At 41.8% G+C, this 14,133-nt stretch overlaps 1 protein-coding gene across 9 annotated transcripts in view; it reads right to left on the reverse strand.

Moving 5' to 3' along the window:
- Nucleotides 1-14,133, reverse strand: part of LOC143023970 (putative flavin-containing monoamine oxidase A) — a 264,982-nt gene that overhangs the window by 19,648 nt on the left and 231,201 nt on the right. For all 9 annotated transcript variants that reach the window (XM_076182948.1, XM_076182741.1, XM_076182974.1 and 6 more), the window contains 2 exons: nucleotides 3,079-3,235; nucleotides 1,006-1,118 (listed from right to left, as the gene is read on the reverse strand). In XM_076182948.1, coding sequence (XP_076039063.1) covers nucleotides 1,006-1,118; nucleotides 3,079-3,235 — 270 coding nt within the window. The remainder of the gene's footprint in view (nucleotides 1-1,005; nucleotides 1,119-3,078; nucleotides 3,236-14,133) is intronic.

Consider the following 14,133-nt stretch of genomic DNA (forward strand, 5'->3'; position numbering starts at 1 on the left):
TATGGTTATCAAAATTCACGGGTGAAGAGAGAACGATCGATATAAGCGGTGACTATATTTTATGATGCGAGTATTATTACGACACGTCGTACGGCTGGCATTGGCTGCTGCCACCGAGATCTAAGTCCATGACGCCTACGTGTGCGGCACCGTATGGAAGGGGTTAACATTCAGAGTGAAAGAAAATGAGTAATACAGCTGTAACTTTATATTCTATAACATGAGTAGTGTGCTGCCTGTGAGAATTTGATTCATACTGATGAGGTTAAGAGGACATAGCAAAATACTGATGACAAACCGGTTGGAAGGTGTCAAGGAACAACTTTCTGCAGAAATACATCAATTTGCTGAATAAATTAGAAGAAATAATTCAGGCAGACATCAATGAATTCAAAGCAAAATTTAATGAATGGAGATATAGAAATAAACCCATTAGCATAACTCCAACCCTAAGTGCCATAGTCTGACAGAGACACACAAAAACACACAAGATCATAGAGAAAGAGAGGATATGATTACAGTATTCAGGCAGCCAAAATTTTCTATGGGGTTAATGTCAGTACAGTTACCAAGCCAATCTTTAATTTATATCCACAAAACAACCTTTTATCCACTACTTGATAGTTTTAGCAGTGTGACATGAAAATTGAGACACTGCACTAGGCTAACAGTCTTCCAAGATGCTTACAACAGGATATTATGAGTAAAATAAGACTTATAATGTACTAGAAGAAGGGTAAGTGCTGATTACAACCCCTGAAATATGTGCTTAGTCTTTATTTGTGTGAAGTTAATTTGTAAATAATTGTGTGGCATATACTGTATATATATATATAAAATGATGATAAATAAAACAAAATAAGATAAATAAATAAATATAAATTACCCACCCCTCCCATCTTGGCAAATGGGGATTGTGTGATAGGGGAATGGTCATCCTGACCCCTTCCATACCATTTGGGTGTAATGGGGGACAAAAATTTGACAATGACAAACTTATCTAACTTTGAGTCTTAATTCTTGTGCTGCATCTTTTACTTCAAATAGTTTCATAATTCCACCAGAAGCATTTCCATAGGCCAATAGATACAGAGCACTTATCCTCCTTGCATCAGCACCTGTAAAAACGAAAGTTGAATTAAAGAATAAATAAATAAAAAAGAATAAAATAAAATAATAAATAACTAAATGAATAAAAAAAAAAAAAAAAAAAAAAAAAAAAAAAATCAATTTCATAATTTTCTATATTCTAAGGAGTCCTCAAACTTCAATAACCTATTTCCACTTATAATGTAATACTTCAAATGTTGTTTCTTTGTTCAACATTCCAATGTAATCATAAGCCATAATATTTTTGTCCTCAAATTAAAACTTAATTAAAGGAAATGTGTGCATTTATTCAATAGTACTTAATTGTACAATACAGGAAAAGAGCAATGTTTGTGGAGTTTTGTCTTTTACTCTCTAATTACGTATGATGTATGGTTTCAATTTGGGAACATTTCACAGATTTAAGTTCATGTATCTTTACAACTTGGGCGATATCACCTAGCTATTCCAAGAGTTTATGTATATGGAAGAAAAGATTATTTTTCACATCCATTAAGCACTTAATATAATTTTTAATTGTTCTCATAACCTCATGAAGCCCTTCCCAATGAAGTCATCACCACTGTCTAAAGGATGAGAAGAAATACAATTTTCCATATACATGCATATAAAAAAAAAAGAGAGAGAGAGATAGGGAGAAATCCTTTCTAGATATACTGGGTAAATACCTCTTCTTCTTACATCCTTCAATGTTGGCAGGTCTCTTCTCACATGGTTTATCTGCCAGGTTGGAGACCAATATGGTTAATGCTCTTCATATCCCCTCAATCTTGTTTATATCTTTCACTTTGTGGAGAGACTATATCATTGATGCATATTTCAGTCATGGGCAAATGTCTCTAAGTTTTCTCTATCTCTTCTTCCATAGAGTGAAAAACCACTTTAATGTTCTGCAGCAATTTGTACATCTCTCCTAATCTTACTGATATATTTCTTAGATGACAGGTTGGGTTTTCTCAACACTCCCAGACATATGATAAACACCAAGATTTATTGCATGCTAATATCTCAGCACCTTGTGTATTTCTTTCACAATTTCACTTGTGGAAAATTTACAATCAGTGACTGGTCCTCTTCTACTATTTTCAGCCAGTGACATAAAAACAGTCACATTAATACAACAGAGGCAACAATCAAAACTTTCTTCTCATAGAGATTTATGGGAGGGCCTTAGGACTGATGCCAGCCACTGTGGAGTTGTGGATTTCTAGTCAGTGAAATTATCACCACCTTCTCTTGCTATTCATCCCCAAATGTCTATTTCTCATAATACTTTTCATTCAATCTAGACATCTAATTGTTTCCTTTAAGATTCACCTCCACATCCACTCCTCCATTCATTGCTACTTACAATCAATTGTTCACTGCTACTTACAATCAATTGTTGCCCTGAGTTTCACTAAGTGAAAAACCTGCAGCTCCAAAGTTGCTGGCAATGGAAAAACTTTGGATTGTTGCCTGCATGGCACTGTTTCTATGCCACCAACTCAAATTAGTAGGGAGAGAAGAGTAGTTGGCAATTGTTAGCTCTCCATGTGTGAAAAAGTGTAAGAAAAAGAGTTGAAGTAGGTTAAGAGAGATCTTGGGCCCAGTCTGGAGACCGAGTCCCAGCCCCTCAGGGTTGCACCTCCTGATGGAGGTGAGGGGGTTGATGGGTTTGGAAAATGGGCAGCTTTACTGTCCATCTTGCAGGATCACCATATGCAGGTACCAGTTATTGGTCCCTGCTATATACAACTCCAAATATTTGAAAATCCACTTCTTCCAGTCTCTCCTCCCTCATGCTCACATTAAACCTGCCACCATTATTACTCCTCATACATCTAAATCATTTTACTTTTGACCACATTTATTCTCAACTTTCTCCTGTCCTTGTGGTATGCCAACATGAACAAGATAAAATAAAAATTATATTTGAACCTTTCTTTGATGGTGCTAAAATGAAACTACCTCAAACTTACAACTTACCAAAGGCAACCTTACATGCAACATCCAGAACTTCAACAACCTCCAGTGAGCTGGTGTGCTTCCTTATGAAAGCCTCAACTGTTAAACCCTCAAGTTCTTCAGCATATGGACTACTATAGGGGTCCTGTATGGGTACTTTCTTTGCCATCCACTCTACCTGTATAAACACAGAATAAGTATCTATTTAAATTATTGAACTGTGTCAGAGGGATAAAAAATTTTTTAGTGATTACAAAATATTGTTTGCCATTTCTCAAACTTCCTATTTATCCTTGATACTGTAATACTAGTTATTACATCTGAGTTGAGATGACAAACATCTTATTAACTATCAAAATGTAAATTGGTGAATCACACTACAATATTGTAACAAACCTAGACATTAGTTGCAATATTGAGGGAAGGATTCATACAGGTTTCCATTATAAGCAATCTCTCAGAGAGGAATATGTAATGAAATACTAACCTCGCTTTTCCACATATATTTCACTACTCGAACACTGTAGAAATACATACACTATTTCTTACAGTAACAGTACTAGCATGAGATAGCACAAACCACATGAGATCAAAGACAAGAGGTCACCATAATACACTATAACCAGACAATAACATTCAATGTATTTTATCTATTTATTATTTTCTCTCACTCTATTTTAAACATGGGTCTTTTACTGTTCACATTACATGTTCAAGGTAGTTCTAAGGTAGATAGGAATGATACACAAATCAATGTGGGAAACAAAAATGACTACCCTTGAGCGTGCCTTGCTTTGGAACTACTTACTACTAACCCTGCTTACCCTCAGACTGGGCATCCTGCATTGCCAAACATATGATTCATGCCCTCTCTCCACACAGATGAGTCTGTGTACCTATTTGAAACCAATACATACTACAATTTTTGCTTAACCTACAATCACCTTCGTAACACTATCCCCCTCCTTCAAAACAGTTGACCCGACTGGTTTACAACTAAAGAACTCACACAAGAGAGTGTCAAGCCTAACCTAATCTAAACAACTATACGAACACTTTTAAGTAAAAACATTACCAAGCAAAAGAACACAATCTTGAAAACAAAATTTACAGTACAACACAAAACCTCTTTACTCACTATTTTCTTTGTCCAGTGCATAATCTTCTACCCACTCTGGTTTCTTCCTTGACCTCTTGGGTCGCACTGACACTGGTTCTAATGCAACTCCACCTTCCTCCACATCACTGATCTCGCTTTCACTTTCCATTTCACTTTCACGAGCAACAGCTTCATCCTCACTATCACCATCGCTATCACTCACAAAAACAGCTACTTCTTCCACATTCCACATGAAATTTTCTGTTCCCGTGTACTTCCATAGGTGATCCACATGAACCACCTTACTTCGCTTCCCTGCTCCTGGGGAAATGCAATATGTAACCTCCGACAAAGGTTCCTGGATGGTATATGGTCCTTCCCCAGGCATTCTGTACCTTTAGTGACAGTCTTCATTTCTTACAAGGGTTGTGCAGCCACATTTGGTCACCAGGAGAGTATGTGGCTGGCCTAGAGTGCTGTAGATAAAGGTGTGCCATCACCTGGCCGGCCACACGAAGATGTTGACACAATCTCCTGCGGGTGTTATCCAGACATTGCAATTTCATTGTGTACCCTGAAGTACACTTAAGGTCTACATCCGTGGGCCTCCCCATGGCCAAGTCAACTGGAAGGCGGAGCTCTCTCCCAAACATGAGGCGAGCAGGAGTGTACCCCATAGCATCATGCTCCGCAGACCGGTAAGCCATCATCAAGTAAGGAAGCCATACATTCCAGTCCTGTTGGCTCTCCTCACAGTATTTGGCTAGCTCGTCAGTCAGGGCACAGTTGATCCGCTTCACTATACCATCACTTTGAGGTATCAGGGATGTGGTGCAGGTCTTGTGCACACCCAGGAGTGCGCATCATTCTCGTAAGACCCTTGACTAACTCTCTTCCCTGATCAGAGTGCAGTTTACCCAGCACACCTAAGTAGGTGAAGAACTGATTGACGAGCACCTCTGTATTGTGATCCAGCACAGCATACACCTCTGGCCACTTGGTGAAGTAGTCCATCACGACACAGATGAACCTGTTCCCTTGAGTAGTGCAGGGCAACGGACCAGCGATGTCCACTGCCACTCTCTCCATTGGAGCTCCAACTTGATACAATTGGAGGGGAGCCCAAGTCCTGTGAGCAGGTCCCTTCCTGGTGGCACACAACTGGCAAGTACACCACTCCATAGTGGTTCTTGCGTGTATCTCTTTTAGCAACTCCGCTCTGACAGCACGCGACACAACTACCTGTCACCTATCCTCTCCGGTGATCCTCTACCTACCACTTCTGCAGCACACCTCCCACCAATCGTAAGGTTGTCCATTGGTCCACGAGGCACTTAGTGGCGGGCCTCTGGCGCCATTTCTTCCCTGCTGGACCTCTCGTGGTCCGCTTCCAACCAGTGAACTACAGGAATGAGGCCATGGTCCTCTCGTTGGTACTTCTTCCATCTCTCCTCGCTCTCATCCGTATCTACCGCTCATAGACATCCCAAAATCACTTCTGTTTCTTGCTGAGAACAGTGAGTATATTCTAGGTCACAGGGACAGCGGCTCAAGCTGTCCGCATTGTTGTGCACTCATCCAGCCCAATATTCAATGCAGTAATTGTATTGCTCCAGTCAACCCAATCACCGTGCCAGCTGCCCCTTCAGTTCCTTCAGCATCTTCAGCCAATGGGGAACAGCATGGTCCATCCTGACGATGAACTTCGCTCCGCACAGGTAGTGGTGGAAATGGGCCAGACTCTTCACTACTGCCGGAAGCTCTCTCCTCATAGTGCAGTAGGTCCTCTCTGGCTTGCTGAACTTGGTAGTACAGTAAGCCACCACTTGCTCTTGCCCCTCTCGAATCTGAGACAGCACTGCTCCGACACTCTCTGAGCTGGTGTCTGTGTCAAGCAGATACAGGAGACTCTGTTCCGGATACGGAAGTACCGGAACATCCATCAGGGTCTGCTTCAGGTCGATGAAAGCTCATTGGCACACTTTACTCCTGTTGAAGCGTGCTCCTTCTCGTGTAAGCTGGCGGAGCGGAGCAGCTATGGTTGCAAACCCTTCCATGAACCTCCTATAGTAAGTGCAGAGACCTACAATGCTCCATAATTCTGACGTGCAAGTGGGCACCAGCCAACTTTTCATGGCTGCTACCTTCTGCGGGTCGGTACGTACTCCATCCCTGCCCATGAAGTGACCCAGAAATGGCAATTCATGTTGGAAGAGAGTGCATTTCTTGGGACTGAGCTTGAGGTTCGCCTTCCTCAGGCAGCCTAGAACTTCCTCTAACCGCTCCAGCTCCTGCTCAAAACTTCCTCCGAAGACCAGCACATCGTCCAGGTGCATCACGGCTGTCCTCCACTGCAGCCCCTTGAGGACCTTCTCTACGAGGTGCTTGAAACATCCAGGAGCATTACAAAGGCCGAAGGGCTTCACGTTGAAATACCACAAACCCTGCCCGAACGAGAATGCTGCCTTTTTGCGTTTCTCCTCCATTTCCACTTGGAGATAACCTGACTTCAGATCCAGCGGGAAAGACACTGTACTCCTGTCAGCACATCAAGCGTGTCGTCGATCCTGGGTAAGGGATAAGAATCTTTCACAGTCACGGTATTCAATGTCCTGTACTCGATGCAAAACCTCTTGGTACCATCTGTCTTCTTTACTAGTACCACAGGCAATGACCATGGACTGTCAGACTTCTCCACCAGACCCAAAAGCTGCCATCTCTTGCACAGCTTGTTCCATCTCCACTCGTTTCGCTGTAGGAGTTCTCCTCGGTGGATGCTTGATCGGTGGGCTGTTGTTGGTGTTGATTGTGTGACGCACCAACGACGTACTGCCGACATCCATGTCTCCACTGCTGAACACGTCTGTGTACTGTCACAGGCAATGACACAACAACTCTGTCTCTCCCTCAGTCAAGTGTGTGGAGCTTCCCTGTGCCAAATCCTTCAGGTGCTCTGGTAGCTCCACACTGATTGTTCCTGCTTCTTCCCACTGTCCACCATTCATATCATTTGTGGGCTGTGGCTGCTCCCCTCAATTTCCGTGGACTTCTGCTGTCTTGTCCAGTTTAGACAGCATGCACTGAATTCTGTCTTCCTCCTGGGTGTCTGCTGACTGTGGCTCACTACCTGACCTGCGTCATCCGGGAAGATTGAGGGCACATCTTCACCGTGTACCTTCAATTCTTGCTCCGGAAGTCAATGACCGCCTCATTCTCCATCAGGTAATCCAGGCCCAGCAGACAAGGTTCCTCCACATTGGCCACGTACACAGACAGCAGTTCCTCTAAGCTTTCCACGCCGACACCAGCCTGCACTAGACCCTTGAGTAGCATGCAGTGCCCAGTCACACCACAGAATTCCTGTCTGGCGGCTGGAAGTGCCCTGGCATTCACCAAGTCCGTCTTGACGATGGTCTTCTCTGCTCCTATGTCTATGACTATCCTGCTTGGTTTCCCGTTCATGGTACCATCCACCTGAACACCCGATGCCATGGTGTTGTGACAACCTACTCTAGTTTGGGGCCCAGGAACGTTAGCCAAGTCTTGGGCCCTGTACCTGGCCCAATACGGTTTCCTGCTGGCAAGCATCCACCCTGTGGCCACACTGACCACAATTCAAACAGCACGGCAAGAACATAGGTGGTTCCACCCTCAGATCTGATCTAGCTTGTCAAGGGAATGCGTCCTTTGTATCACTCGACACTCGCATCTCTTGTGACCTATTAGTCTGCACTGATAGCACTTCCTTCTGAAGCCTTCAGGGCTATAGTTATGTGCTTTGGTGATCTTCTTCACCTGTACCTGAGGAGCCTTGACTTCTCAACGAGGAGGCATAGGTGCCTGCAACGTGCCAGCAGTGCGCAGGAATGCCTTGGACTCTATGGCGCCTGTTTCACATAAATCTGGAGCTGTTGGTCCAGCAGGGCATCCACGAAATAGTCTCGAGTAAGCGTAACCACAATGTCCTCCGAAGCTGTGGCATATGTCCGTCTCACCAATATCTCGACATCCTGTGCCAGCTGCGGTAGAGGTTCCCCATGCACCCTTATCCTGCTCTTCAATCATGTGCGGTACACTTCAGCCAGGTGGTGTTGTCCAAACCGACGTTTCAGAGCCATCATTACACACTCATACAATGTCCACTGCCCCTGAGTCAAATGGCCCAGCACCTCCACTGCTGGTCCTCTCAGGCACGTCATGAGTTGTACTGTCTGCTCCTGGTCGTCCCAGTCTTGAGCATCTGCTAACAGCTCAAACTGGGCATGGTAGGGCTCCCATGTCACCTTTCCATCAAAGTCGACAGGTTTCCTACGTTCCGCCTGAAGAGGAGACCCCAGTGGAGACGCTTGTGGGCTGACCACATGCATTCATATGTCACTGAGGAGAGGGTGGGACGAAGTACATGTGGCGACATTCTGGAGTTCATATGCCGAACCAACTTGGCTACATGGACGATGTTCCCGTCCTTGGCCCTGGCCCTTAACTCGGTTCTCACCCATCGCTTGCCGCACATCTGCGACCTCCTGCTTTATTTCTTCCACCTCTCGACTGACACACTTTAATTCGCATCGCACACTCGTCCATCCACGTACATCTCCGCCTCATGTTGTGCCTGTTTGAGTCCCATAGCAATAGCCTGCTTGTAGTCGTCCACTTGTCTCAACATGTTCTCCATCATTTCTCCCAGAATGTTCTTTGCAAAAGATTCGTCGTCGCACGGTTTGTTTTCCACATACACACTCTTAAGTGCATCACTATGGTTACCACTGGCTTAGTCGTCATGATAACTTGCCATGTTGTCTGTGTTATGATCAAACTGGTCGGCCATCTTGTCTCTGTTACGTAAATACCAGCGAATGCAAACCATGTTACTCAATCCAATCATCCCGTAATCCCACTTCTGACACCATTTGCAATGAACCTAAACGTTTGTTGCAATATTAAAGGAAGGATTCAGATAGGTTTCCATTTAAGCTATTACTCAGAGAGGAATAAGAAATGAAATATTAATCTCGCTTTTCCACATAAATTTCACTACTACTCACACACTGTGGAAATACATACACTATTTCTTACAGTAACAGTACTAGTATGAGATAGTACAAACCATGCGAGACCACAGATGAGAGGTCACCATAATACACCATAACCAGACACGACACAATCAACATATTTGATCTTTACTCTTACTCAAATTTCGTCTATTTGTCATTTTCTCTCACTCTATTTTAAATATGGGCCTTTCACTGTTCACATCACACTAATTCAAGGTAGTTCTATGGTAGATAGGAATGATACATAAATCAATGAGGAAAACAAAAACGACTACCCTTGGGCAGGCCTTGCTTTGGAACTACTTATTACTAACCCTGCTTACCCTCAGATCGGGCATCCTGCGTTGCCAATTGTACGATTCATGCCCTCTCCACACAGACGAGTCTGTGTACCTATATAACTAATACATACTACAATTTTTGCTTAACCCAATCATCTTTGTAACAATAATTTACTTCTTTCAATTCCTCTTCCTTTGAATTCAAGCATTCTATGGTTAATATCACTGGCCTTTAACCCCTTTGCTTCAGTAACATAACCTATGGACTTTAGTCTGGTTCATGGGGTCAATGACAGGTACTTAAAATAGTGTTCTTCCAAGATGGATGTTGGAGAGCTTTATTTCTCTTTCATCTTAGGGACTCACCCCTTAACTCCACCTGGAGGTGCAACCCTAACAAACTGACATTCAGTCTCTGGACCAAGCTCATGATATCTATCAATATTAGAATTTGTACAGAAAAGTATGGGAAGATAAGGGGAAGGAAAAATAGGAGGTGAATCATGCATTGGGAATTTTGGAGTACTGTACTGTAGGTTAGAGGAATGACAGACATGTTAGTCAAGTTTGCAGAACACTACACAAGACCAATGAACATGTTCTTCCAAAAAGTGCGTAGGTCACCAATGGAACTGGAGAAGTCCAAGTGGAACAACAAGGAACAAAAGAGACTTCATATTAAGAGATGAGAGCAATAGCATTAGCAATGTTACAGTTATAAACAGAAAAAATATGGGTAGTTGCTGAAATAAACTTGTCTTGAAGAAAGCAAACCTTGTAAAAGTGAAATATAACACAAAAGAATTTCAGTTGGAAATTAAAAACAGTTCTGCAACTCTAAGGACATCAGTTCTCTTTAGAGGTTAAAAAAAAATGAAACCTTGCTGAAAAATTGTTTCAAGTGTTGGCAAGAATGCCCCCAAAGTTTTAAACTGATACAGCAATTTTTACTATGAATTATAATTTCAATATAAACATCACTTGTTGGCAACCCTGGCATCAGGACACATAACTAAATATATATAGCTTGTTATTTTTTTTTTTTTTTTTTATACCCCATCTGGGGCATGTTATTGTGGGGCTAAAAGCTGGTCAGTAGCATGCAGCTGATACTTTAGAGTCTATATGAGGTGCCCCTATGGACCAGAGCTACACACAATTTTGTTTGTGATAGAAAAATATCTCTATTCATGAGAAATCATGCTACTTTATTACGCTACAACTGTCCCTTCATTATGCTGTCCTATAGATGCAACACAAAAAAGTGTTTTTTTTTAAGAAATGTTTTTATTAAAAAAAAAAAAAAAAAAAAAAATGTTTTGTTTTAAGCAGCTCCTGCCACATATCCACCACTACTACAACCACAGCCATCAGCCAGCAGGGATTCTACTGCTTCAAGCAACATCCCTACTTTTCAGCTTGAGTCGGATGATTCAGAAACAGAATATTCTGAGGGCTCAATTGATAAACTGCCCAGCCCCGGCGGCCAGCCCCAGATTTCCCCATCTGAAATAGAGGAACAGCAGGAACCGCAGGACTTGGATTGATGGAGTCAGAAGTTCAGAGCCTACTATATCTACAATGTCTGAGTCTGATGCCTGTTCCTAGGAACTTCCCCCCCCTCCAGGGGATGGCCATGACAGAAGGCTCCATTTGCTCCTATCCTTGCACTCTTTTCTGGCTTTTTCCAGGCCCACAGACCATGATTAATTTGTGCATACCTTATTGTATATCCTATTTTATGTGTATGTTTAACCATTCATGACAAGGAAATTTGGAGTGTTTAATCTTTGAAGATTATACTAAGAATAAATTTTGTAAGGTAGCCATATTGGCCCATATACAGTATCTACACTTGTTGCAGCATCTGAGTCCTGACTAAAAAGGTCAATTACTTGTTTATTTTTATACTGTGTCTGATGTCTCTTTGGATATGGTAGATACACATATGTGGAGGGATGAATCAAGTACTTACACCTGTTTTCATATACCTCATATCTAATATCTGAACAAATTTGGATGTGTAAAAAAAAAAAAAAACAATTTTTTTTTTTTTAAACTTGCGATTAATTTTTTTTTTGCATCACTATGCTGTCCCCTCACTCTTACTATCCTGTATCACTTTTCTGAATATTCATTTCCTTTTTGGATGAACCCTGTGGTAGGGGAGAAAGAATATTGCCATCGAATGTTCCCACTTGAGTTGTAAAAGATAACAAAACTAGGATAAAGATAGGACTAGGCATCATACTCTCTGTAGCCACAAAAGAAAAAAAGAAAAAAGAAAAGAAAAAAAAAAAGCACAGATGAGAGTAAAAGGGAAGAGATAGGCAGTATATCTGTAAGAAGATGGATGTGTTGGCATTGAGTGAAACTAAGTTAAAAGAGAGGGGCAAGTTTGAGTATGGGGGTGTAGTTGGGTCTCAGGAGTGAAGAGAGGATGAGGAAGAGAAGGGGTGGCTATACTAGTAAGTGAAGAGATAGGTGAATGTGTGGTGGAGTGGAAGGTTTCTTTAAGGTTATTGTGGATGAAAGTAAAACTGGGAAGGAAGATGAGGGTCTTTGTAAATTCATATGAGCCTGGTAGCGAGAAAAGTGTAGATGAAAGGGAGGCTTTTTGGATAGATTTAAACATGTACATAGAGGGTTTAGGGAGAAATGTCAATGTGGTGATATTGGGAGACCTCAATGCTAGGGTAGGAGACAAACCAACAGATGGAGTGGTTGAGAAGTGTGGAGTTCAGGAAAAATTGTAGTGTAGAGATGATGATAGAGATGTGTCTACAGAGTTGATGATAGTACCGTATTTTTCGGACCATAAGGCACAACCCATAATTTGCTATTCCACGTCCTTGCATAAGGCACGCCTGAAAATAAGGCGCACCTGGTCTCGTCATCGGATAATCATGCATATAGTGCATTCAGAACTGAACCTTTTCGTTGTTGAATGAGAAAAATCGGTTGGGATTTAGCAAAATTACAAAAATATGATATATTCTTTTATTTTGGTCAGTGAAATCACACCACCTCCATGGATGGTCTGCCCTGCCAATACCCCTAAAAAAAAAACATAAACACGTTATGGGAATTGTGGGGAATAAAACCAACATTAGCAGTTTTTTTCCAGAATTCTCTATTCACTTAAAAACACAAGATTTATTACAAATGACGGTAAATTTTTAGTTTTGACCATGGGCGCAATATAGCAGTAGAAAATTAATTATTAATTTTGTAAATTATAATGTATCAACGTAATATGCAATTTTGTGAGCGGAAATAAAAAACAAAAAAGGTGCTAAAACAGATTTCGTAAGTAACGAAGTCGTGTTGGACGAATGGTACGCCATGTTTGTTATGATAGATGCTGACGTCGAAGAAATGAAAGGATGATAAATTCATCTAACCTAACCTGTGTTAATAAATCATTACCTGCAAATTAAATGTCATCTGGCTCATCCTCGTTATCGTCGTCGTGAGAGACGTTGGCGGGCTTTTCAACCACTCTCTCAGCTTGCGGGGTATACAAAGTTCTTGCAGCTTGAAGGAATGCATGTATCTCCGCTCCATAACATTCCTTCAAGAAAATGTTCCTGGCGAGGTACTGTTGGAAGTACCGAGGCCGTCAATTGACAGATGACAAGATGGTGTCCCGATTCTATGCCACCAACTTCGTTCATTAGCATATTTGCTTGTAGCAAGGTATTTTTTATTTTCATTTCCGCCCACAAAATTGGATATTATGTTGATACATTTTAATTTACAAAATTGATAATTAATTTTCTATTGCTATATTGCGCCCATGGTCAAAACTAAAAAAAATACCCAAATGACTACAGTCGGAGTGGAGCGAGACTAGACCAATGCAAAATGGCTGTCTGTGTTGTGGACGCTATCATATCATAGACATGATAGCGAGAATGAATGCGGTGGCATTGACTCGAAAACTCGAAGTTTTCGCAATTTTCTTGTCAAGTTACATGCATCTTGGTTATAACTTGGTTGTAACTTTTGCTAGGCCTATGCACTGTCGCCGTCGGCAGGCTAGCTACGAAATGTGTCAAAATAGTACGTCACTGTCCAAGGCATTTTTTTGCACTGAAGCCCCACATAAGGCGCACCTCACAATATGGCGCACCCCCCAATTTTGGCCGATTTTAAGGATTTTGCCCGCGCCTTATGGTCCAAAAAATACGGTAAATACAGTGTTTAGGAAGAATATCAAGCATAAGTACACATGGGAGAGGGTGGTGGATGAAAGGTGGTAAATAGAGCTTTAATGTATAGTGGTAACCAGGACAAGAGTAGCAAGAGTTTTGGATACACATGTTCTGAGGGGAGAGAGTGGGGAAATATATATACTGTATATATATATATATACTGTATATATATATATATATATATATATATATTTTTTTTTCTCCGTTAAGTTGAGAGTGGAGGATGAGGAAAAGGACAGAAGGTAGGGAGGTGCTTAAAGTAAATAGCTTAAATGAGAAAGAAAAGGAAAAGGAGTGCAAGAAGCTGAGAGAAGAGTGGGAGGGAGTGAAGGATAGAGTAGAACTAGGAGTGGAGGAAGGATGGGGATGTTTCAAGGTGGGAGTCATAAGGTGTGCAAGGATGGTGTGTGGAACAAGGAGGATGA

Source organism: Oratosquilla oratoria, chromosome 1, assembly GCF_046742065.1.
Source record: "Oratosquilla oratoria isolate Oo_2021 chromosome 1, ASM4674206v1, whole genome shotgun sequence".
Lineage (NCBI taxonomy): Eukaryota > Metazoa > Arthropoda > Malacostraca > Stomatopoda > Squillidae > Oratosquilla > Oratosquilla oratoria.